Source organism: Phyllobates terribilis, unplaced genomic scaffold (assembly GCF_046119375.1).
Source record: "Phyllobates terribilis strain yellow unplaced genomic scaffold, ASM4611937v1 Scaffold_1__5_contigs__length_1240528914, whole genome shotgun sequence".
NCBI lineage: Eukaryota > Metazoa > Chordata > Amphibia > Anura > Dendrobatidae > Phyllobates > Phyllobates terribilis.
In genome coordinates this window covers 1140852476-1140875874 of record NW_027362761.1, presented here as the reverse complement: position 1 = coordinate 1140875874, position 23399 = coordinate 1140852476, and the positions used below count along the sequence as shown (strand labels likewise).

General features: G+C 42.5%; 1 protein-coding gene across 5 annotated transcripts in view; it reads right to left on the bottom strand.

Moving 5' to 3' along the window:
* The window catches only part of ACOX3 (acyl-CoA oxidase 3, pristanoyl), a 91732-nt gene that overhangs the window by 60705 nt on the left and 7628 nt on the right, over positions 1 to 23399 (bottom strand). The window contains exons 1-7 of one of the 5 annotated variants that reach the window (XM_073647731.1): positions 21521 to 21675; positions 19628 to 19799; positions 18423 to 18656; positions 16808 to 16882; positions 15952 to 16041; positions 12079 to 12222; positions 8743 to 8831 (exon numbers count right to left, since the gene is read on the bottom strand). In XM_073647731.1, coding sequence (XP_073503832.1) covers positions 8743 to 8831; positions 12079 to 12222; positions 15952 to 16041; positions 16808 to 16882; positions 18423 to 18656; positions 19628 to 19774 — 779 coding nt within the window. In that variant the 5' untranslated portion in view covers positions 19775 to 19799; positions 21521 to 21675. Of the gene's footprint in view, positions 1 to 8742; positions 8832 to 12078; positions 12223 to 15951; positions 16042 to 16807; positions 16883 to 18422; positions 18657 to 19627; positions 19800 to 21520; positions 21676 to 23399 lie in introns of those variants that run through there. The other 4 variants (XM_073647713.1, XM_073647722.1, XM_073647740.1 and 1 more) reach the window with 4 other exon arrangements.

The window sequence follows — 23399 nt, the reverse complement described above, 5'->3', positions numbered from 1 at the left end:
TCGGGCTCATACTGTATACAGGGGGCTTTGTGAGGACTTATATTGTATATAAAGAGGCTATGTAAGGGCTCCTACTGTATATAGAGAGGCTATGTGGGGGCTCATTGTATATATGGGGCTGTGTGTGGGTCTCACTGTATACAAAGGTGCTATGTGGGGGCTCATACTGTGAATAGAGAGGCTATGTAATTCTGCTCAATATTAATATTGAGCAGAAATAATTTCAGACTATAGGTTCGGCCTCCACAACAAACATGGTTTCTCATCTGGTCACTCAGGAAAACGAATTACCCACTCCTGCCTTATTGTGTCCAGCGTATAACTGTATTGTATATGCTCCTAAGCTCCCCCTAGAGGTGGCTGCAGACAGGCAGAAAATCATCATTTTATGCTGCTAGATCTAAACAGAGAATTTAAGGTTTTGTATCAGAAAAAATAAAATAGGAAATTAATCAGCACAAAATGTTGGATCTACCAAGATTAAAACAAAAAAATTGTGTTAAAGTGTAGACATTACCCTAAAGCATGTTTGGCACAACATTTTTCTAACTTTCCCCGACTGTACACACCCAACCTCTTATCTATATCTTGCATTATGGTGTCACATTATGAAATGACCATGTACTGACCCTTACTATAAAAGGTTAGGCAATAATTGAAACACAACAGTCTAAGGGAAAATAGTGAAGACTTATATAGGAGGATCTGGGTGTAGATCATAGACTGGATAAAAGCATGCAATGTCAATCAGCTGCCTCGAAAGCCAGCGGGATAATGTTGTGTATTTAAAGAGACATGGACTCGCTGGACAGGGACATACAAAGCATCTGGAATATGCAGTTCAGTTCTAGGCATCGGTTTAGAGAAAGGATGCCCTGCAGATAGAAAAAGTACAAAGAAAAGCCACAAAACTATTTCTTCTCCCCTCCTACATAGCAAAGTAAAACGTAGAAGAGTTACTCAGCCCCCCTATAGCATAAAGGTACTGTTATATTGCTGCAGATGGGAATAAGTGGTTATTCAAAGAGTCCGTGCCCTACTAATAAAGTTGTAGTCCAAGTCTTTATCTTCCTACGTTTGGCTTGAGGGCTGTACTTTTGCCTACAGCCAAGTGAGGTTGGAGCCCTTGGAACGTAGTGACGTAAAAGTAAGGACCAACGGAGCCACAGGACGATTCCCTTACTAAGGGACTGTTACAAATTGCTTGTAAAAGGGGCTGGCTGTGGCAGGGAGTAGCTTCTCAATGACCCATAACAGCGCATTAAGATGGGCTAGAAGCCTACTGTCACATGTTCTTGCTCAGACTTCTTGCACAGATCCAGATCCCAGACCCTGGAAGAAGGAACGATCTAGGATGGTTGTAGTTGAACAAACTTTTTTACATGGCACAATTCCTGCATCGTTCTTAGTCGCCCACTTATACGAAAACACCAAATAATAGATGTTTAATCAAAACTATTTTCCTAGTTTTTCACCTCTCCAGGCTCACTTTCTAATTTTTTAGTTGTCTCTGAGCTAGTGGGTTGTCTCTAAATACATAGTACACACAGACATCATGTATATCTGCTCTCCTGTCTCTATGCAGCAGAGACAGATGCTTCATGGAGAAAATTATACAGAGGTACTAAGCAGTATATCTCACAGTGATATAACAAAAGAATAAAAGGGGAGACAAGGGGCGCAGAGCCTAAGTGTAGGTGAATATATGCATTTGCCACAACAATATTTGTTTTTGTGCACTCACCTTTTAGATGTCTTGTATTTTCACTCAAATGATCCGTATAATAGTGGATCAGCTCTTTGCAATCCTCTGGTCTGCAGCACAAATGCGGGAACTATGTCAGCCCTGGTATAAGGCTTGCATGTTGGATATTGTAGTGGAGAGAAAATTTCCCTTTTTCGGCGCTTCCAGAGGATAAGGATCGTTACAGATGAATTCTTTTTCTCAAAATCAGATTTATTCGGACACTATATTAAGAACAAACAACGCGTTTCTGCCAGCAACGGCCTTCATCAGGTATAATATGCACTTGTAAGGACTTTAAGGGAAGACAATCTTTATAGACTGGTTACTCTTAAGATGTCGTGGTTTTTTTTCTCCCTTTCCTTGACTTGGTTGAATTGATTAGGATTGACACCGCACCCCAATTAAGTTAGGAGAGTGGGTAGTTGTTGAACATTACATTCTATCACCATTCTGTGTACTAGAATGGTATATTTTTTGATATTAGAACGAACAGATATATAATAAAAATTCCTTTCTCTTTTCATTTCCTTCCCTTTCCCCTCCTTACTTCCTCTTTCTATATATATAATATATAATAGTAATTTTAGAATACATAGTTGTGATTAAAATATACCTGGTGGTGGTTATATATATAAAAAAAAATAAAATAAAAATACATGGTACTGATGATAAAAATACATAATTGTTAGTCTAGTATATAAAAAAATCATAAAATATAACTTACTACAATAAAACAAATATTTTTTTCAGTATTGGTAAATAGGGCTGTGCATTAATAAATATACACTTTTTTTTTTCTCTCTCTCTCTCTCTTCTTTTTCCCCCTCACACATTTTCCACTATATCATTAAGACCATCTGGATATAGGGTTTTCAATCGAAAGATCCAATAAGACTCTTTTCTGTTTAGTTTCTGGATCCTATTTATGTCATTCTGTGGTATTTGTTCAACAGGAGTTACCTTTATGTCAAATTTTTTGTGGTGTTTAACTAAAAGGTGTCTGGACAAACTGTGTTTTAAAAAACCTTTTTTGGTGTTGTGTCTGTGGCCATTCATACCCGACCGCAGTGTCTGTGTAGTGCGGCCCACGTACTGAAGACCACAGGCACAATTGATCACGTAGATAACGTGATCACTCTCACAAGTAAGGTGCTGGTTTATATTTAATGTCTCTCCTGTGCTTCTTGATGTGATACATTTTTGTTTGTGACTAATGATATTGCAGCAATGACATTTTTTTGATCCACATCTAAAAACTCCAAGGGGATTTTGTATAGGAGTCTTTTTTGGTCTTGAAGGAGAGAGGGGTTTCCCTAAGACACTAGGCGCAATAATGTTCCCAATAGTAACCCCCCTCCGGAATGTGATACCAGGATTCTCCGGTAATCACTTTTTGAGAAAGGAATCCTTTCTTAGAATGTGCCAATACTTTTTTAAAATCTGTCTTACTTTCACACTTCCCTGATTAAAAGCGGTAATGTTCTGCTTCCATTTTGGATAATGTGCGCTCCGAAAGTCCAAAAATCCATTAGAATCCGTTTTTTTAAAAAAGTGTTTGGCTGATGGGCGATCTGGAATTCAAAAACATTATGCTCCAATATAAACTTTAAGCCTGATAGATTTATATTGGAGCATAATGTTTTTGAATTCCAGATCGCCCATCAGCCAAACACCATATAAAGAACACATATTGCTATATAGGCGCTATATAGAGGATTTAATCTTCTTCTGGAAGGGCACAGAAAAACAAGCAATTTCTCTTATAGAGGAACTTAACAAAAATAGTTGGGGTATTTCATTCACATATAATATGGATAAAGAAAAAATCCATTATCTGGACCTGGAAATCAGTCACTCTAATAATAAAATTATAACTAAAACCTTTTTTAAAAAAACGGATTCTAATGGATTTTTGGACTTTCGGAGCGCACATTATCCAAAATGGAAGCAGAACATTACCGCTTTTAATCAGGGACACTGCGGTCAGGTATGAATGGCCACAGACACAACACCAAAAAAGGTTTTTTAAAACACAGTTTGTCCAGACACCTTTTAGTTAAACACCACAAAAAATTTGACATAAAGGTAACTCCTGTTGAACAAATACCACAGAATGACATAAATAGGATCCAGAAACTAAACAGAAAAGAGTCTTATTGGATCTTTCGATTGAAAACCCTATATCCAGATGGTCTTAATGATATAGTGGAAAATGTGTGAGGGGGAAAAAGAAGAGAGAGAGAGAGAAAAAAAAAAAAGTGTATATTTATTAATGCACAGCCCTATTTACCAATACTGAAAAAAATATTTGTTTTATTGTAATAAATTATATTTTATGAAGTTTTTATATACTAGACTAACAATTATGTATTCTTATCATCAGTACCATGTATTTTATTTTTTTTTATATATAACCACCACCAGGTATATTTTAATCACAACTATGTATTCTAAAATTACTATTATATATTATATATATAGAAAGAGGAAGTAAGGAGGGGAAAGGGAAGGAAATGAAAAGAGAAAGGAATTTTTATTATATATCTGTTCGTTCTAATATCAAAAAATATACCATTCTAGTACACAGAATGGTGATAGAATGTAATGTTCAACAACTACCCACTCTCCTAACTTAATTGGGGTGCGGTGTCAATCCTAATCAATTCAACCAAGTCAAGGAAAGGGAGAAAAAAAACCACGACATCTTAAGAGTAACCAGTCTATAAAGATTGTCTTCCCTTAAAGTCCTTACAAGTGCATATTATACCTGATGAAGGCTGTTGCTGGCAGAAACGCGTTGTTTGTTCTTAATATAGTGTCCGAATAAATCTGATTTTGAGAAAAAGAATTCATCTGTAACGATCCTTATCCTCTGGAAGCGCCGAAAAAGGGAAATTTTCTCTCCACTACAAGCAGTATACAGTATCTGTGAATCCAGAACGGGGGTGAGATAAACAATTACAGCAGCACCGTCTGTATGACTTTCTCTATCAGCTGCTTCCTTCTCTCTACAGAATTCAATAGGCTGTTGTAATTTGATCCTTCAGTGAGTTGAAAGTCTGTGCCTCTCTGTCTCTGATTTACAGTTCCCTCCGAGCTGGTGGGTGGTCTCTAAATGTGCAGTACTAACAGACATGAGGAGTTTCTGATCTCCTGTCTCTATGGAGAAGCAGCAGAATGGAGAACATTATCCAGCAGTACTGGGCAGTGTAGCTGTGAATCCAGCACTGTGGTGAGATAAACACTTACCAAACAACAGCAGCAACATCTGTATGTTTCTCTCTATCTGCTCTTCACTACCAATAGGGTGCTGTAATTTGACCCTTCAGTGAGTTGAAATTATGTCTCTCTCACTGATTTTCAGTTCTCTCTGAGCTTGTGGGTGGTTTCTAAATATGCAGAACACACAAAGATGATGGATATCTGCTCCCCTGTCTCTATGGAGAAGCAGCAGGAGACTGGAGAACAATGATGCAGCAGTACTGAGCAGTGCAGCTGCGAATCCAGCACTGGGGTGAAATAAACACCTAATAGACAGCAGCAGAACCACCATCTGTATATCTTTCTCTATAAGCTCTTCCCTCCTCTATACAGATATAGATTGGCTGCTGTAATTTGATCCTTCAGTGATTTGAAAATCTGTCTCCTCTCTAAAGACAGATTATAGGAGTATTTTCGAGTGAATGAGGAGTTAAGGAGGTGGAAGGAAGTGGCTCATAAGTGGATAAAGATATATTACAAAGTCTCTTATATTGAATGGATGGTGACCATGTAAGTCTATACAGTGCTTTTTCTGATTATGCTTTGTGAACAATGCTGAAATCATTATGTGCACCCTCTTAACCTGCTCCATCTGACATAACAGGTCTTAAAATATTCTGGGTGTTTTTCAGATGAAGTAACAAGCAGATAATTAAAACAATACTGAGCGATGACTACAGGGCACGTTCCCATACACTTGGCGTATCAAATGTCGAATCGTGAGGACGGGTGTGGAAAGGTTCTGCTCCGTGAAATACAAATAAACCACAGAAAATTCAGACATCTTGAAATGGAATGGAGCTGTTCATCTATTTAAAGGGACGTTGTCTGTGAGGTTTCATCACGTGCAGATTGATGTGCGGTGCTACAAGAACATTGAGCCCCCGATTCATCAAGACTTTTGCGTTGTACGTCAGTTGTAACCGTGGGAGCAATGGAGTAAAATGTGCCGAATTCATGGAGTCCTGCGTCTCGTTAAAGAATTCGGTGCACTGTTCAGCCGCCGTACTTCCCTTCGTAACTTAACGAAAATTATTTTTTTCAAAATGTGGAAATTATTTAGGAAAATTTAAAGTGGTTTTACACCAGAATTTGGGCAAAAAAAAAAGAAAACGTGACATTACAGTGTTTTCTTTTTGTTTGTTTTTTAATAGTAAGGCTATGTGCACACACTGAGTAAAATATGTGTTTTGTGTGAGTTTTTACCCCATTACCTACAGACTTGAAAAACTGCTCTGATGCTTCAAATGTACAAAGAAAAAATTAGCTGCATGTGCACAAGACTTCAGAAATCACACTCCTGATCTCTTACCAGGAGGTTGTTCAGGATTTTTCTTGCTTTTTTGCTTGTTTTTTTTCACTGTTCTTTTGTCTCTTTTATGCATGTACATAAAGTTCAGTGAAAAGAAAAAAATCTCATTCTGCTTTTGGCATAACAGTGAGGAGAGGTGAATTGTTCAGCAACAGTTTACCTAAGACACTGGCAGTGTATTGAGTTTGTATGACACTATTTACTTTCACACTAAGGTCTGCCATTGAGTTGCTCAGGGCAGTGTTCAAGTTCAGAAAATAGGAGGAATGATCCAGCGTATCAGGCTATAAACTTGAATAAAACATAGCTTTTATTGAGTCATTAAAAAATGCTGCTACCACCATAATCAGTCTTTGTGCACACAAGGATCACAGCTGTCTCGACCTACGCATTTCGACCTACAGTCTTAATCATGGTCTGATTCATGAACCAGGCTGCCCTGGCTGGATCCAAGGGAGGCCGAGACTGCACCACACCCCAATGGTGAGTGGACTTTACGTACGTTTTTTTTTAATTGCTCAATTTCACACCTCCCTGGGCCACAGGTATTGTTCAATCTCACACCTTGGTGAGCCAATGTTTACCCTGTTCACACTAGGCATTTTTTCACTACCCATTACTTCTAATGAGTGAAAATCGCTGAAAGAAGTGACATGCTCTATTTTGCAAAAAAACATGCAAAGCACAAAATCATGATAAAAAAAAACAAGATGTGTGAATGAGATTTCTGGAATCTCATAGACTTTGTTGGTACTGTAAAAAGCAGCTGAAAATTTTCATAAAAAATTCATCAAAAACACTGAAAAAAACACGATATGTGAACATAGCCTAAGGGTCTGTGCACACGTTAAGTATTTGGTGCAGAAATTTCTGCACCATCTCTGCATCTCTTGGTAGGAAAAAAGCAGCGTACAATAAGCGCGTTTTTTGCCTTATTTTTTATGCATTTATACATGCGTTTTTGGTGCAGTTTTTCCCCAACTTATTAGTTCGGGTGAAATCTGCAGCAAAAACGCTGTAAGAATTGACAGATTTAAATCTGCTCCAAAATCAGCAAGGAAAAAATAAGCAACGTGTGCAAGAGACTTCAGGATTCTCATTCACTTTATTGGCAACAGGAAATCTTTGAGATTTTGCTAAAAATCTGTGCAGAAACCCCCCCCCCACCCCCCCAAAAAAAAAAAAAAACTGCGATAAGTATACAATGTGTGCATAAGCCATAAAACTCCACGTTTTTTCTGCAGCAGAAACGTGTGGGAAAAAAAACACGGCAAAAGTATAGTCTGTGAACAAGCCTTAAGTCGGCTATGGATCCAGATCATGAAAGTATTTGGAAAACCAGCTGACGGGTTCCTTTAAAAGCAGCAAGTGTGAATTGCTGTAGAATGCAAAAATTCCATTTGCTATGCTATGACACGGTAGCGCCACCTGGTGACTGCAATTCGTATACACATGATGAAGTAGTAGGAAAAATGAGTAGAATCAAGCAGAAGAATAGTGGAAGAATGTCCAGTCCTGCATCACACATTCACGAGCACGGTGGGATTCTTAAAGACATTTTCTCATCTTCTTTCTGAAGATTGACAGTTCAAAATTGGAGGCATGCTGCGCCGCTGGTCCAAACTCTGCGCTCTACGAGGCTGCAAACAAAAGCTCTGCAGCATCGACCAAAGAAAAGAGATTGTAGGTGCAGTGTTGCTCGCCTAAGAGAGGAGCAGTAAACTATAGTTAAAAATCCCTCCGGTTTTGAGAATGGAGAGGATTTTTAATTAGCGATAAATTACAAAGTTGCTTTTTTTAAATTTCTTTTAAAAGGTTTTTTGCAATTTTATCCCATCAAGATGATAGAACAACTTCTGAAAATGAGATTATTGTGTGATGCTTTCCAACAAGTAGAGGTCGTCTAGAGAGGAGAACCCCTTTAACAAATATACAGTCATGGCCAAAAGTGTTGGCACTCTTGAGATTGTTGATATTTTTCAACAATTTGGGTTCTCAGGTCCTCAGACAGTTCTCTTCTCCTCTTTCTGTTCTCCATGCTTAGTGTGGCACACAAAGAAACACACTGCAAAGATTGAGCCACGTTATCCCATTTTTATCTGCTTTCAGGTGTGATTTCCATATTGCCCACACCTGTTACTTGTCACAGGTGAGTCTGAACGAGCATAACATGCTTGAAACAAAGTTGATTACCTACAATTATGGAAAGGCGTCATCAATATTTGAGGTATTGCGTGAAATTATGTTCAATTTGCCTTTTTAACTATTTTTTTTTGTGTTGTTCCAATACACACAAAGGAAATAAACATGTGTAACAAAACCTGTGTAAATGCAAGTTTTCTGAGAGAAATATTTCATTTTCTAGAACAATTTCAATGGGGCCAACAATTTCGGCCATGACTGTATGCAAGATGCTACTCACCCATTATCTAAGCCATTCTGGCCAAGCTTCTTGCCAATGTCGCCCACCATCACTCCGGGCATAGGAAGCAGAGTTTTGGGATTCCGAATCTAAACAGCAAAAAAAATGTGTATAATATATATTTTGGAGGAAAATGGGGGGTGCGTCTTATAGTCCGAATGTTGGGGGTGGTGTATAATCATGTGTGGTGTGGGGGGAGCGGTATCGGTGGAGGAGCGGGGCACAGGAGGCAGCAGCGCCTACTGCAGCCTACACTGTCCCCGCTGCTAAAGAAAATGAATATTCACTGCTCCCCACGCCCATGGGGCGTGGGGAGCACTGAGTATTCATGCTCCTTAATAGCGGTATACAGTGTAGCCGCGCTGCGGCTCCTGCATCTGCCGGCTATCTCCTGTGCCCTCTGTTAAAGGGCATGAATATTCAACCTTTTTCCACGCCCATGGGTGTGGGGAGAGGATGAATATTCATGCCCTTTCATGAGCGGGCACAGGAGATAGCCGGCAGCAGCAGCAGCCGCAGCGCGGCTCCGCTGTGTGCCGGCTATGAAGGAGTGTGAAGTCACTGCTCCCCGCGCACACAGACCCGGCGTGGGGAGCACTGACTTCCGGCAGCTGATCTCTCCTTGTGTGCCTCGCATGGCAGTGACGTCATGCGCGGCTCACATGGAGAGATCAGTGCGGGCAGACAGGATGCAGCGCTGGAGGAGAGAAGAAAGGTGAGTAGGAGTGTTTATTTGTTTTTTAATGTGCAGCCTGATGGGGATTAGGGGTACCATGCATACCAGGACAGGGATGAGGGGTGCCATGCATACCAGGACAGGGATGAGGGGTGCCATGCTAACCAGGACAGGGATGAGGGGTGCCATGCTAACCAGGACAGGGATGAGGGGTGCCATGCTAATCAGGACAGGGATGAGGGGTGCCATGCTAACCAGGACAGGGATGAGGGGTGATATGCTAACCAGGACAGGGATGAGGGGTGCCATGCATACCAGGACAGGGATGAGGGGAGCCATGCATACCAGGACAGGGATGAGGGGTGCTATGCTAACCAGGACAGGGATGAGGGGTGACATGCTAACCAGGACAGGGATGAGGGGTGCCATGCTAACCAGGACAGGGATGAGGGGTGCCATGCATACCAGGACAGGGATGAGGGGTACCATGCATACTAGGACAGGGATGAGGGGTGCTATGCATATCAGGACAGGCATGAGGGGTGCCATGCATACCAGGATGGAGGGATGCCAGGCATACCAGGATGGGGATGGGGACCACATATAAAAGGAAGGGCGGCGGCATATATACCAGGATGAGGGATATTGTCAGAATTGGGGGACATTACCCGTATACCAGTGTCAGCAGAAGACCCCCCTACCCCTTAAAAGTGCATCATGACCACATTTTTTGCTTGCATTTTTATTTTCCGCCTCTAAAACCTAGGTGAGTCTTATGATCAGAAAAATACGGTATATATATAATATAATAAATAAATATATATATTATATACAGTACAGACCAAAAGTTTAGACACACCTTCTCATTTAAAGATTTTTCTGTATTTTCATGACTATGAAAATTGTACATTCACACTGAAGGCATCAAAACTATGAATTACCACATGTGGAATTATATACTTAACAAAAAAGTGTGAAACAACTGAAAATATGTCTTATATTCTAGGTTCTTCAAAGTAGCCACCTTTTCCTTTGATGACTGCTTTGCACACTCTTGGCATTCTCTTGATGAGCTTCAAGAGGTAGTCACCAGAAATGGTTTTCACTTCACAGGTGTGTCCTGTCAGGTTTAATAAGTGGGATTTCTTTCCTTATAAATGGGGTTGGGACCATCAGTTGTGTTGTGCTGAAGTCTGGTGGATACACAGCTGATAGTCCTACTGAATAGACTGTTAGAATTTGTATTATGGCAAGAAAAAAGCAGCTAAGTAAAGAAAAATGAGTGGCCATCATTACTTTAAGAAATGAAGGTCAGTCAGTCCGAAAAATTGGGAAAACTTTGAAAGTGTCCAAGTGCAGTTGCAAAAACCATCAAGCGCTACAAAGAAACTGGCTCACATGAGGACCGCCCCAGGAAAGGAAGACCAAGAGTCACCTCTGCTTCTGAGGATAAGCTTATCCGAGTCACCAGCCTCAGAAATCGCAAGTTAGCAGCAGCTCAGATTAGAGACCAGGTCAATGCCACACAGAGTTCTAGCAGCAGACACATCTCTACAACAACTGTTAAGAGGAGACTTTGTGCAGCAGGCCTTCATGGTAAAATAGCTGCTAGGAAACCACTGCTAAGGACAGGCAACAAGCAGAAGAGACTTATTTGGCCTAAAGAACACAAGGAATGGACATTAGACCAGTGGAAATCTGTGCTTTGGTCTGATGAGTCCAAATTTGAGATCTTTGGTTCCAACCACCGTGTCTTTGTGCAACGCAGAAAAGGTGATCGGATGGACTCTACATGCCTGGTTCCCACCGTGAAGCATGGAGGAGGAGGTGTGATGGTGTGGGGGTGCTTTGCTGGTGACACTGTTGAGGATTTATTCAAAATTGAAGGCATACTGAACCAGCATGGCTACCACAGCATCTTGCAGCGGCATGCTATTCCATCCGGTTTGCGTTTAGTTGGACCATCATTTATTTTCCAACAGGACAATGACCCCAAACACACCTCCAGGCTGTGTAAGGGCTTTTGCCCAAGAAGGAAAGTGATGGGGTGCTACGCCAGATGACCTGGCCTCCACAGTAACCAGATCTGAACCCAATCGAGATGGTTTGGGGTGAGCTGGACCGCAGAGTGAAGGCAAAAGGGCCAACAAGTGCTAAGCATCTCTGGGAACTCCTTCAAGATTGTTGGAAGACCATTTCCGGTGACTACCTCTTGAAGCTCATCAAGAGAATGCCAAGAGTGTGCAAAGCAGTCATCAAAGCAAAAGGTGGCTACTTTGAAGAACCTACAATATAAGACATATTTTCAGGTGTTTCACACTTTTTTGTTAAGTATATAATTCCACATGTGGTAATTCATAGTTTTGATGCCTTCAGTGTGAATGTACAATTTTCAAAGTCATGAAAATACAGAAAAATCTTTAAATGAGAAGCTGTGTCCAAACTTTTGGTCTGTACTGTGTATATATATATATATATATATATATATTTTTATATGTCAAAATGTTACATTTTCAATTGAAGGAATAACTAGGAAGCGATGTATATGTGTAACTTACCATATACTAAATTAAAGCAAATCAATACTATTTTTATGCTTTGCTTTATTTGTCATCTTTTCATGATTTCTAGCTCACCTGTCCATACTAAACCTTTCTTACCTGTACCACGAAGGAGTGCAGTCCGTGACACCGTCCGTCCGTAGAGTACAGCTGGGCGTACACAACGGCGTGGGTGGCGTTTTTTCCCATGTTACCCACCCAGAATTTTGCGGCCTCGAAGTCTGGAGAGTTGAGGATGAATTCCTGGAAATAAACGTACAATCCCATTAAAATGACTATAGCCTACACCGGCGCTCAGGAGCAGAACAGAATCATCGATCAATCATCGTCATAGGAAGAGAAGTGCACACAATGACAGAGGTCATACAGTACAGTCTACAGTATAGAAAAGACTGAGCTGTAACACTGAACACAGCGCCATCTGCTGTCTGCTCAGCACGGTGCCTGTCGCATAAGCCTGAAGCTGTTGTATACTCCAGCAGTTTTTATTTTAGAGAAGTGTAACACGATTGACCCAAAAGGCTTCAGACTGACATAAATTTTGGTTTTCACATATTTTCCGCTTCGGTGTTTTTTGATCTTTTTGACGGATGTTTCTACGGTTACTGCAGTACAATTACCGGCATTTCAGAATCTTTTAAACTTTTATTGACAAATACATCAAGTTTATGTAAAGACTCAATAGTTACATAGGCAAGATAGGGGATTGGGGAGAAGGGGTTGTGAATCCAGCACCGAATAAAAATAATCTTCAATATATAAAAATAACATTTATTAAAAAGATCAATGAAAAAAACATAAAAAAAAAACTAACTGATGACCGCCCATTCTAATCAGTGCTTGGAATTCTTCACAATGCCTGTGTTTTTGTTTGTCCTCCCGCTGTCTCGGGTGTGTCAGAGGTGACAGACAGTCGCCTGCAGTTGGTTGCAGGAGATCTCTACGTTTGGTATTACAGACATCTTCTTAGGGTCTCTAGGACCCAGCGGCTACCTCCCTCTGGCTAATTAGCACCCTGGCCTGGGTGTATAAATACCTGGTGTGTCTGAGAGGGAGGTGCCAGCGATATTAATTTCTACTTGTGAGACTTTAGCAAGAGCAGTACTCCGTCCTCTCAGGAGCTTGAGGACGTGTGCATATTTGTTTGGAGTCGTCTAAAGCTAAGCAATTTCCCCCTGTTTGTCTACCCTTGTTGTCTATAGTGTTTAGTGGAGATCGACTAGTGCTCATCTCCTTCCTTCCCTAGCCTCAGCCATACGCCAGGGAAAGTCAGGGCGAGGCATGCGTGCGGCTATTGCTGAAGAGCGAATATAGAGACAGTAGTTGAGACAGGGTGTCACTAGACCAGACTAGGAGGTCTCCACTCCCCCCATTCCCTAGTGTCTGGGCTCCCTTTCCCTCTGTGTTGCACTAAGTCTTTACCACACCTGGCGTGATGCCAGCTTTTTGAGGATTGACAACAGGTTCTCAACGGGATTATGATCTGGGGAGTTTCCTGACCATGGACCCAAAATGTCAATGTTTTGCTCATTGAGCCACTTAGTTATCGCTTTTAGCTTGTGATATGGTCTCCATCATGCTGGGAACATCACTAAATTGCTCCTGGATCGTTGGGCGAAGTTGTTCTTGGAGGACGTTTAGATCCCATTCTCTATTCATGGCAAAATTGTGAAGAAAACCCCCTCCATGGATGAAAAGCCCCCACACATGAATGGTCTCAGGAGGCTTTACTGTTGGCAAACCCAGAACTCATCGTAGTGCTCACCTTTTCTTCTCCAGACAATCATTCTTCCAGATGTCCTAAAAAGTCTGAAGGGGGCTTCATCACAGAAAATAATTTTGCAGAAAGTATAAGAATTGGACTGCAAAATTGGATAAAGCTCTTTTCTCTGATGAAGCCTCCTTTAAACTGTTTTGGACATCTGGAAGAACGATTTTATGGAGAAGAAACGGTGAGCGCTACCTTAAGTCGTGTGATCCTTCCCGGTGTCTCTGCTGCTGGAGAAGGATGACACCTGACAACAGGCAGCGGACTGCAAGTTACACAGAAAGGAGACACCCAGCGGCCGGTACTCTACCGTGACATTTTTGGGGTAAGACAATGTAATTTATAAATAAAGTGATTTGCAGATTATTTATTCATCATCTTATCCATAAAATGAGGTCAACTTGTGTCAAAAGTACTGAGACAGTTTAATCCCTTTCTGACCTGGTGACCTTTCCATATCTGAGCCTTTGCTTTTTTTTCCCTTTCCGTCGTCCAAGAGCTGTAACTTGTATATTTTTTCCATTGACATAGCCATATGAAGGCTTGTTATTTGTGGGATGAGATGTAGTTTTGGAAAACAGGAAAAAAAAAAAGTGTGCAAAAAAAAGCAATTCCGCAATGGTTTAATTTTACCTTTTTTATACAACATTCATTGTGCAGCAAAAAATGACCCAACAACCTGATTCTCCAGGTCAGTACGATTATGAAGATAACAAACGTGTGTAGTTTTAATTTTTTCTTTTTTAAATGGTGAAAGAAAATGGAGAAATTCATGGAAAAAAAAAAAAAAAGTTTGTGTCGCCAATTTTTTGATGCCTGAATAGCTTTCATCTCTCCGTAGATAAAGCTAGGTGGGGGCTTGTTCTTTTGTGTGGCAAGATTCTTTTTTTACGATAGCACTTTGGGGTAGATACGATCATTTGATTGCTTATCTGTTTTGTTTTTTGCAGCAACCGAAAAACTGCAATTCTGGCGCTTTTTTTTTTTTTTTTTAACTGATTTACTGATCAAGTTTAATAATTTAACATTTTGACAGATCAGACTGTTATGGACACAGCAATACCAAAGAAGTTTACTTCTTTTAAATTTTACTATAAATTTCTTTATTTTTATTGGGGGGCGGTGGGAAGAGGGGTGATTCAAATTCTTAAAAACATTTCTTTATTTTTTTGTTGTATATTTTAGTCCCCTTAAGGGACCTGAACCTGCAATCCTCCGATCGCTTATACTATATACTGCTATACCACAGTTTACTATATATTTTAAAAAATCATAGTCTCTTATGAACGCCAGGCGCAGACTCGTCTTAACAAGAGCACTATAATGGTAGGCATGGCGGCCTTCAGATTATTATGGAAAACAATCGGTACACCGTAATACCGTCATCGCGTGGCCCCCAACCGCCTGTTTTAAATGCCTCTGTCAGAGACTCACAGCAGCATGTAAGTGGTTAACAGCAGAAAGCAGAGTTCAGCTGCACTTGCTACAATTCAAGGCAGATGATGGCTATGTAACAAATCCATCATCTGCCGGGAATGGCGCAGACTCAACTCCTGAGCCTGTATCAAAGAAGGTGACTTGACACTGTATGTACCGGTGCATCCTATGATAGGAAGGGTACGAGCAAGGGTTAGTTGGCCTATGTTACCATATTTTATCAGTTGAGTCTGAAACTAACTGGGTTCATTTCGACATCCTAGCGAGGAATGAACACACATAAAACTGTTTCCTACAGTGTAAATATCAGACACCGGAAATCTTAGGTTTTAACGGAGAAAGAGACAGAGTTTTCCTAAAGAGGTTGTCCACTACTTTATCATTGCTAATCTATCCTTAGGATAGGTCATCAATGTATGATCGGTCAGAGTCAGATACCTGGAAACCTGGCCGATCAGCTGTTACTGGTGCAGATGGCGACTGCCACTGGCCAAAGCTGCGCGATGGAGAAGCTGACCCATCTTCTGATAGTGGCCGCGGCAGATACTGCACATCTGCCTCCTATTCAAATCAATAAGATCAATCAGAAGACGGAGCACCTTTGCAATCAAGCAATTTTGGCAGGCGGCTGGATTGGAGGGGGTGCCAGGTGTCGGACCCCGGGCGATCAGACATTGATGACCTAACCTAAAAAAAGTAGTGGGCAACCTCTTTATATTACATACAACAGAACTGCAGTAATCGGATGCCGTCCGCTCTCTTCTTACCTTGGTGGAAGCATCGAAGGTCGCAGTTGTCCGAACCGCCTTTGTATTACTGCCGTGACTTAGTTCTGTGAGTGCAAAGCAGCCGAAAATCTGCAGGAAGAAAACATTGTAACAGCGCACATAACACCAACCGAGGCCCCCAAAATTTAAAGGGATTGTCCGGCCACTTAAAACGTTTTTTTTTTTTTTATAAGAAAAAAAACTTAAATTACTTTAGTCTTCTGCTACTCTTGATGCAACGCTTCCCGGGACCACCCCCCCTCCCCTTCTCTGGTCTCTGCCCTTCCTGCTCCATCCAAGAGGACATGTAGAAGTCTGTGACAATGAGGTGTGGCGAACAAATGCCCATCCGGACCACGCAGTGAACAGGGAAAACTTTCCCAAAGGACTGTCATTAATTTTCAAAATAAGTTCACCAGCCTCATCAGATCGAAGAAATCTTTTGAACAATGTATTGTGAAATTTGGTGACGGATCTGATTTAAGATGATGATCACAGGTTGTTTTGCTGTTGGGAAACCTTAGTGATCATCTGTGATCTGCGGAGCACCCCGGCGGTACGTGCCTCATCCCTGTGCATGTGTAATACTGGACTGCAGTGCATTAATATTGGGACCCGGTGTTGGTAAATTCGGGAGTCTTTTTCTGTGATGTTTCTTGAATTCCATGGAACCCAATAAAGTAAAGGTATAATAATCGCGATCCGTTCGGCCTCTTACAGTAAGAGGAGCTCGGTACAGCCTCTTTCTATGAATCTGGTCCTGATGTGTGATGGGGACATTAGATAGTGAGGTCCATTATTAATAGAAGCGGATGTGAGATATTTCCTGTGACGAGGACATACATCATGGACCTACCTCCATGCTTCGCGTCTGATTTAGAAACGTCTCGTGCCTCTCTGAGCCCGCATTTCCCACGGCGCCGGCGAAGACCTGGGAAATGGAAAAACATTTATGTGGCGATAGGAGCAGAGCTGCATAGTTATATATACACGCAACAGCCTCCGATACACGAGGAACGTTATGGCCGTGTTCCTGGCACAGCCCGTATATATAGGCATCAGGTGCACTCGTACCAATACGGCATCAGGGACCGACCCTTCTAAATACATTAGTGTAGGAGTTGGATTCTATCTTTGCTGAATTGCTTCATGTTCCCAAACTCAAATACCTTCTACTGTCCAGACTGATTTCTTCTTCATTTGTGCAGGAGAGAGGCGATGACTTGACGGTTAGAACATAATAGAGCTGTACAATGTTTACATCCGGCTGCCACCGGAGCTGATAACAGCTGATTGTTGGGGGTGATGGGTATCAGAACCCCACCAATCTTATGCTACAGATAGATCGTTAAAAGGGTTGTCAAGCATTAGGGTACAAGTCTGTAGTCACTGTATGTGAATCCTCACAGCGCGAGTGTAACCGCTTTTTATGCGATTTGCATACTTCCGGCCACATTCCGACTAGACGTATCCAGGCTAAGCAAGTCTAGTTGGCATGTGACTGCATGTATGCAAATCACATACTTGCGGTCAGGCGCCTGGAGAATCTTCACAGCAAGCAAACGTGACTGCAGACATGTACCCTAAAGCCAGAAAACCACTTCAATATGTGAGACCTGAGCCACCCTGGTAACGCTCAGCCGCAAGGCTACATGAAGTGCACCATATAAGGGGTTAAAGTGCTGGGAGCGGTGCAGGCACCGCTCCTGGTACTGAGTGCCGGGTGTCGGCTGTCACAGAGGCTGTGCGTATCTATAAGTACCTGGTTGTTAAGGCCCAGGCCACGGGGATATATAGATACGTCTCACATCAGAAAGGGGTTAAATAGGTGGCCAGATCGTCACCATCGAGAGTGGTGGTCAAGACCTTCACTTTAGGACTGAGGAGGGAGTGAAAAGTGTCAAAGTGTGTACGTTGGCCTCACACTGTCCATAACTAGACTCACTCCCTAGATTTGGATAAATCGCACAGTTAACATAAATTTTGATCAAAATAATGTAAAAGCCATCCCGCCACGTCACGGCAACCCTTATGGGACAGTCCTAACTCTAATATTAAAACCTTACCATTTGTCAAGTGACATACATATGGATGAGGGCAGAGAGACTGAACCCTTAGTAGAAGCATGGACCTGAGAGGCAGAATGAACCTTTCAGCTCAGGCAAAGGGCGGCCACACCCTTATATGCACTACTGCACATTAGACTACAATCAAAATTTGTGTTAACTAAATACCTTTTATTATTTATCATTATTTTTATGCACTGTGCGATTTATCCATTTACTTTTAGTTATTTGTGTATTTCGCTTTTGTCTTTGTTTTTTTTCTGTCTAATGGCCTTATGTGAACATGCATTTACATTTTGCATGCACATCAATTTACGTTTCAGTTCAGACTCCCAGGTTTTGTCACTCCCGAGATTTGCTCTTTTCTCACCTCTCATCATTTAGTGGAGAAGTCTTTGGACTAACCTGCGTGTTCAGGAAATATTTAGCAGCCAGGGACCAGTCATACATGCCCAGGCAGTTAATAAGGATTAGTAGCTTCTGAGGCTTTTCCATGGTGGCATCGAAAGTCAGGAAGTCGTATTCAAATATCTTCTTGCATCGTAGAAACGTCAGCTCTCTGTACTTCTCCAGGGGCAGATCCTCCCCGGGTTGGCGGTAGAACAGCGGATCATTCTCTAGAGTGGAGAAGATCTTTTTCTGAAACGGAAAAAAAAAAGAAGAGGCTGTCAAAATTTCTCTATATCTCTGCTACTGGAGCTTTGAGTATGGGTATGGCATATTGGGGACACCACGGCCTGGTAGTGGGCGCCACGCTGCGCTGAAGGGGGCGCAGAACTAAAACAGAGCTGCAACTTCTCTATTTTCAGTGTTGTGAGGATCCCACAGATGAGACCATTCACTGATAGCAAGAAAAAGGCCCATCCTACCAATATGACATAACTTTATAACATTTCTATAAGTAGGACCCTAGAGCAATGGACGACAGGTTTACAAATTTCCCAAAAAAATCCAATTATTCAATTTTACATTTTTTTTTTTTTACAACTTGACAAAAGAGGACATTAAAGCGTAAAGCCCTTTTATTGTTATTCCATTTATACCTTGCTAGTAGAATTTATTTGGGGTATTTTTGAGAAATCTATTCTTAAAGTTTTATTCTCAAGTGCACTGGGGTGGTCCACTTCGCTCCTCAGCTCTTCCCACCACCGGTTGTTGATTGACAGGTCTCTCTTCCAGCAGGAGCCATCATTGCCCTGAATGACATTGCGGCAGCAACTACAATATCAACAGGAGCTCATTGGGCCGGTGCCGCCTCTTCTGATGAAACAAACCTGGGCAATGACGGCAACTGCACAGAGAAGACAGGTCACTGAGGGAAGGGTGACTTGTTGGACAATGACCAGAGGCCACCCGCAAATTACAGAGGAGTGAGGTGCCTGCCCCGCTGCACTTGAGAATAAGACTTCAAGAGTAGATTTCTCAAGAATGCGCCAAGTAAGTTATACTAGCAAGGTCCTCTTTAGTGTACTCAGTGCAGACATACAGTCTCATCCTGGACCTGCCGTACCAGTTCTGGACAGGAGTTGGCTTGATTACACATTAATTTACAAGGTTCCTCAGCCTGTGTCTCTGAAGCCCCGCAGCTTGGAGGTCGATAGTACTCGTACCTTAAAAGCGACAATGTCTTCATCATCCAGAAATATCACCATGTCCTTCCAGCTGAAGGACGCCTTCCTGCGGTATTCAGCAAGTGGTCCATAGGGTAAATCAGGCAGCAGTTCAATCCGGGAGGTGGCCTCATTGGCATCTGTCATCTTGGCAGTAATCGTACTAATTCTGCTGGATAAAACCATGTATCATACCATGGAGTAATATGATAGAAAAGCCGAACAAACATGTCTGTCGTCACCGGCCGTATCCCACATCAGAAGAACAATGCAGTAATACTCCCTTAATCTAATCAGATGCTAGAATATCAGAAATTCTGGATTATTGAAATCTTATACTATTCCAGCTGTGGCCCGCTCATTTATTTGGGAGACAGGCGCCTCAATCATGGAGATACAAATCTATAAAAACTAGCTTTGGAGCCCGCATTCATGTCACCCCTAAAAAACAATATGTGGTTATAATGTGAAGATAACCGGATAGTCTCAGCCGCCAAAGTATACATTCACATGATTCATTACGACCGTGCGGTTAAAGGGAGAGACCCGTCTCACCTGATCCCATCAAATATTTATGGCATATCCATAAAATATGCCATAATTGTTTTAGGGGGTCGTGTCCTAAAGGTGGGACCCTCATCTATGTCCAGTACCGGGGTCACCTAATCATTTGTTCCGGCTGACATCCGACAAGCAGAGATGGCCGCACATGTGCCAGCTCTCTCCATTCATTGCTATTTGAGTTCTGCTAGCATACGCCTTTATATTACGATTGGTGGGCTTCCGACCCGTCTGGCCCAATCAGTCGTGAGATTATGTGCTGCGTCCTGTTTACCCTGCAGGAGCACCACTGCGCAGAGAAATAAAGTGAAGGGGGCGCAGAGCTAAATTAGTGCTGAAATTCATTTTTTTCAGGATCACCGGGTATACAGAAGTCGGGCTACATTGACCATGGAGTGACGGCACATCCTAGCGATACACCATCATTTTAGAAAATGGGAACACCCTAAGGAGTCTCAGGTCTCCAGGTGGCCGGAGTGACATCGCACAGTGCAGTGATCAGTAATAATACAAGTTACTATTTCTCTCCTTCTCTTCCAAGTTAGAAGAGCATGACATGGCCTATAAGTCTCTTTACACCGGCATGTCACTCTCCACAAGGAGAGAAGTTTCCCCTTAGATCCTAGTCAGATGCCTCTCATACAGCCAAATAAGATCTATTGCTTTGCACTGAGGAGGGGCAACACACCAAAAAATTTGTCTGCAACTTGAGATTCTGGTTTGGCTTTTATCGTAAGTCATGTGGCAAGGCTCGTTAAAGGGTCGATAATGATTTATAGAATCGCTGCTTCCATTAGGTGACACTAGAGTTCAAGAATTCTTCCTCTCCTACGAGGCCATTTACATGTTATGTAAGAAGCCAGAACTTTTCCTGTCGCCTGTTCACCACATCCGAGCCCGATGTTTCCGGCACACATCAGCGTGTTTGTCAAGCCCACGATCGCACCCTGGGGCACCGACCGACAGATAGAGACGGCCTCCTCTAAGAAGCTTCTTAAATGCTTTAATATGTATTCACCCCCAATAAAATGACAGCACCATGATAGAAAAGCCAACAGATCCCGTTAAAGTCAATCCCCGGCATGAACTTCATCTCTCTGTTCCTAAAATGTAACAGAGGTTGTGAATGGAGCCTTGTCCCGGCTACTATAGGGGTTTGGGAGGGTCTTTGCTTGTCCATATTTTGTCTATCCATACGATCAGTGGACACAGCCTTTTAATGACATCCCCAAAAGCTCAATGAGTCCTGGATCACCCCCATAACTAGTTTCCACTATTCTTAGAAATATTAAAGCCATTTCAACCCTTAGCTACAGGCAGCATCACACTTACTAATAAGAGGAGACTAATCCGGACCCCGCAGACTACGAGCAGCAGATAATGGAGGAGGCGACGTCTCCAGCTCGGATCCTATGTAACCACAGCGCTGTAACACATTACTAAGGTAATATTTGCTGACTTTCCTGATCGCATCGATAAGATATCCGGACTTGGGACTCTGCAGTGTGGAGGTATGAAAGTCCTTCTCTGTCTTTTATCGGACCTTGGGCTGTGACACTCATGGAGGAAAGCATACAGTGGGTTTAGGGTAATCCGGTTGGGTCGTCCACTTTAAGACACAATACAATATACAGTATATATATATAAAAAATAAAGGGAACTCTCAAATAACACATCCTAGATCTGAATGAATGAAATATTCTCATTGAATACTTTGTTCTGTACAAAGTTGAATGTGCTGACAACAAAATCACACAAAAATCATCAATGGAAATCAAATTTATTAACCAATGGAGGCCTGGATTTGGAGTCACCCCCAAAATTAAAGTGGAAAAGCACACTACAGGCTGATCCAACTTTGATGTAATGTCCTTAAAACAAGTCAAAATGAGGCTCAGTATTGTGTGTGGCCTCCACATGCCTGTATGACCTCCCTACAACGCCTGGGCATGCTCCTGATGAGGTTGCGGATGGTCTCCTATGGGATCTCCTCCCAGACCTGGCCTAAAGCATCCGCCAACTCCTGGACAGTCTGTGGTGCAACGTGACGTTGGTGGATGGAGCGAGTCATGATGTCCCAGATGTGCTCAATCAGATTCAGGTCTGGGGAACGGGCGGGTCAGTCCATAGCTTCAATGCCTTCATCTTGCAGGAACTGCTGACACGCTCCAGCCACATGAGGCCTGGCATTGTCCTACATTAGGAGGAACCCAGGGCCAACCACACCAGCATATGGTCTCACAAGGGGTATGAGGATCTCATCTCGGTACCTAATGGCAGTCAGTCTACCTCTGGCGAGCACATGGAGAGCTGTGCGGCCCTCCAAAGAAATGCCACCCCACACCATTACTGACCCACTGCCAAACCAGTCATGCTGAAGGATGTTACAGGCAGCAGATCGCTCTTCACGGCATCTCCAGACTCTGTCACGTCTGTCACATGTGCTCAGTGTGAACCTGCTTTCATCTGTGAAGAGCACAGGGCGCCAGTGGCGACTTTGCCAATCCTGGTGTTCTGTGGCAAATGCCAAGCGTCCTGCACGGTGTTGGGCTGTGTGCACAACCCCCATCTGTGGACGTCGGGCCCTCATACCACCCTCATGGAGTCGGTTTCTAACCATTTGTACAGACACATGCACATTTGTGGCCTGCCGGAGGTCATTTTGAAGGGCTCTGGCAGTGCTCCTCCTGTTCCTCCTTGCACAAAGGCGGAGGTAGCGGTCCTGCTGCTGGGTTGTTGCCCTCCTATGGCCCCCCTCCACATCTCCTGGTGTACTGGCCTGTCTCCTGGTAGCGCCTCCAGCCTCTGGACACTACGCTGACAGACACAGCAAACCTTCTTTCCACAGCTCGCATAGATGTGCCATCCTGGATGAGCTGCACTACCTGAGCAACTTCTGTGGGTTGTAGAGTCCGTCTCATGCTACCACGAGTGTGAAAGTACAACCAACATTCAAAAGTGACCAAAACATCAGCCAGAAAGCATTGGTACTGAGATGTGGTCTGTGGTCCCCACCTGCAGAACCACTCCTTTATTGAGTGTGTCTTGATAATTGCCAATAATTTCCATCTATTGTCTATTCCATTTGCACAAAATCATGTGAAATTGATTGTCAATCAGTGTTGCTTCCTAAGTGGACAGTTTGATTTCACAGAAGTTTGATTTACTTGGAGTTATATTCTGTTGTTTAAGTGTTCCCTTTATTTTTTTG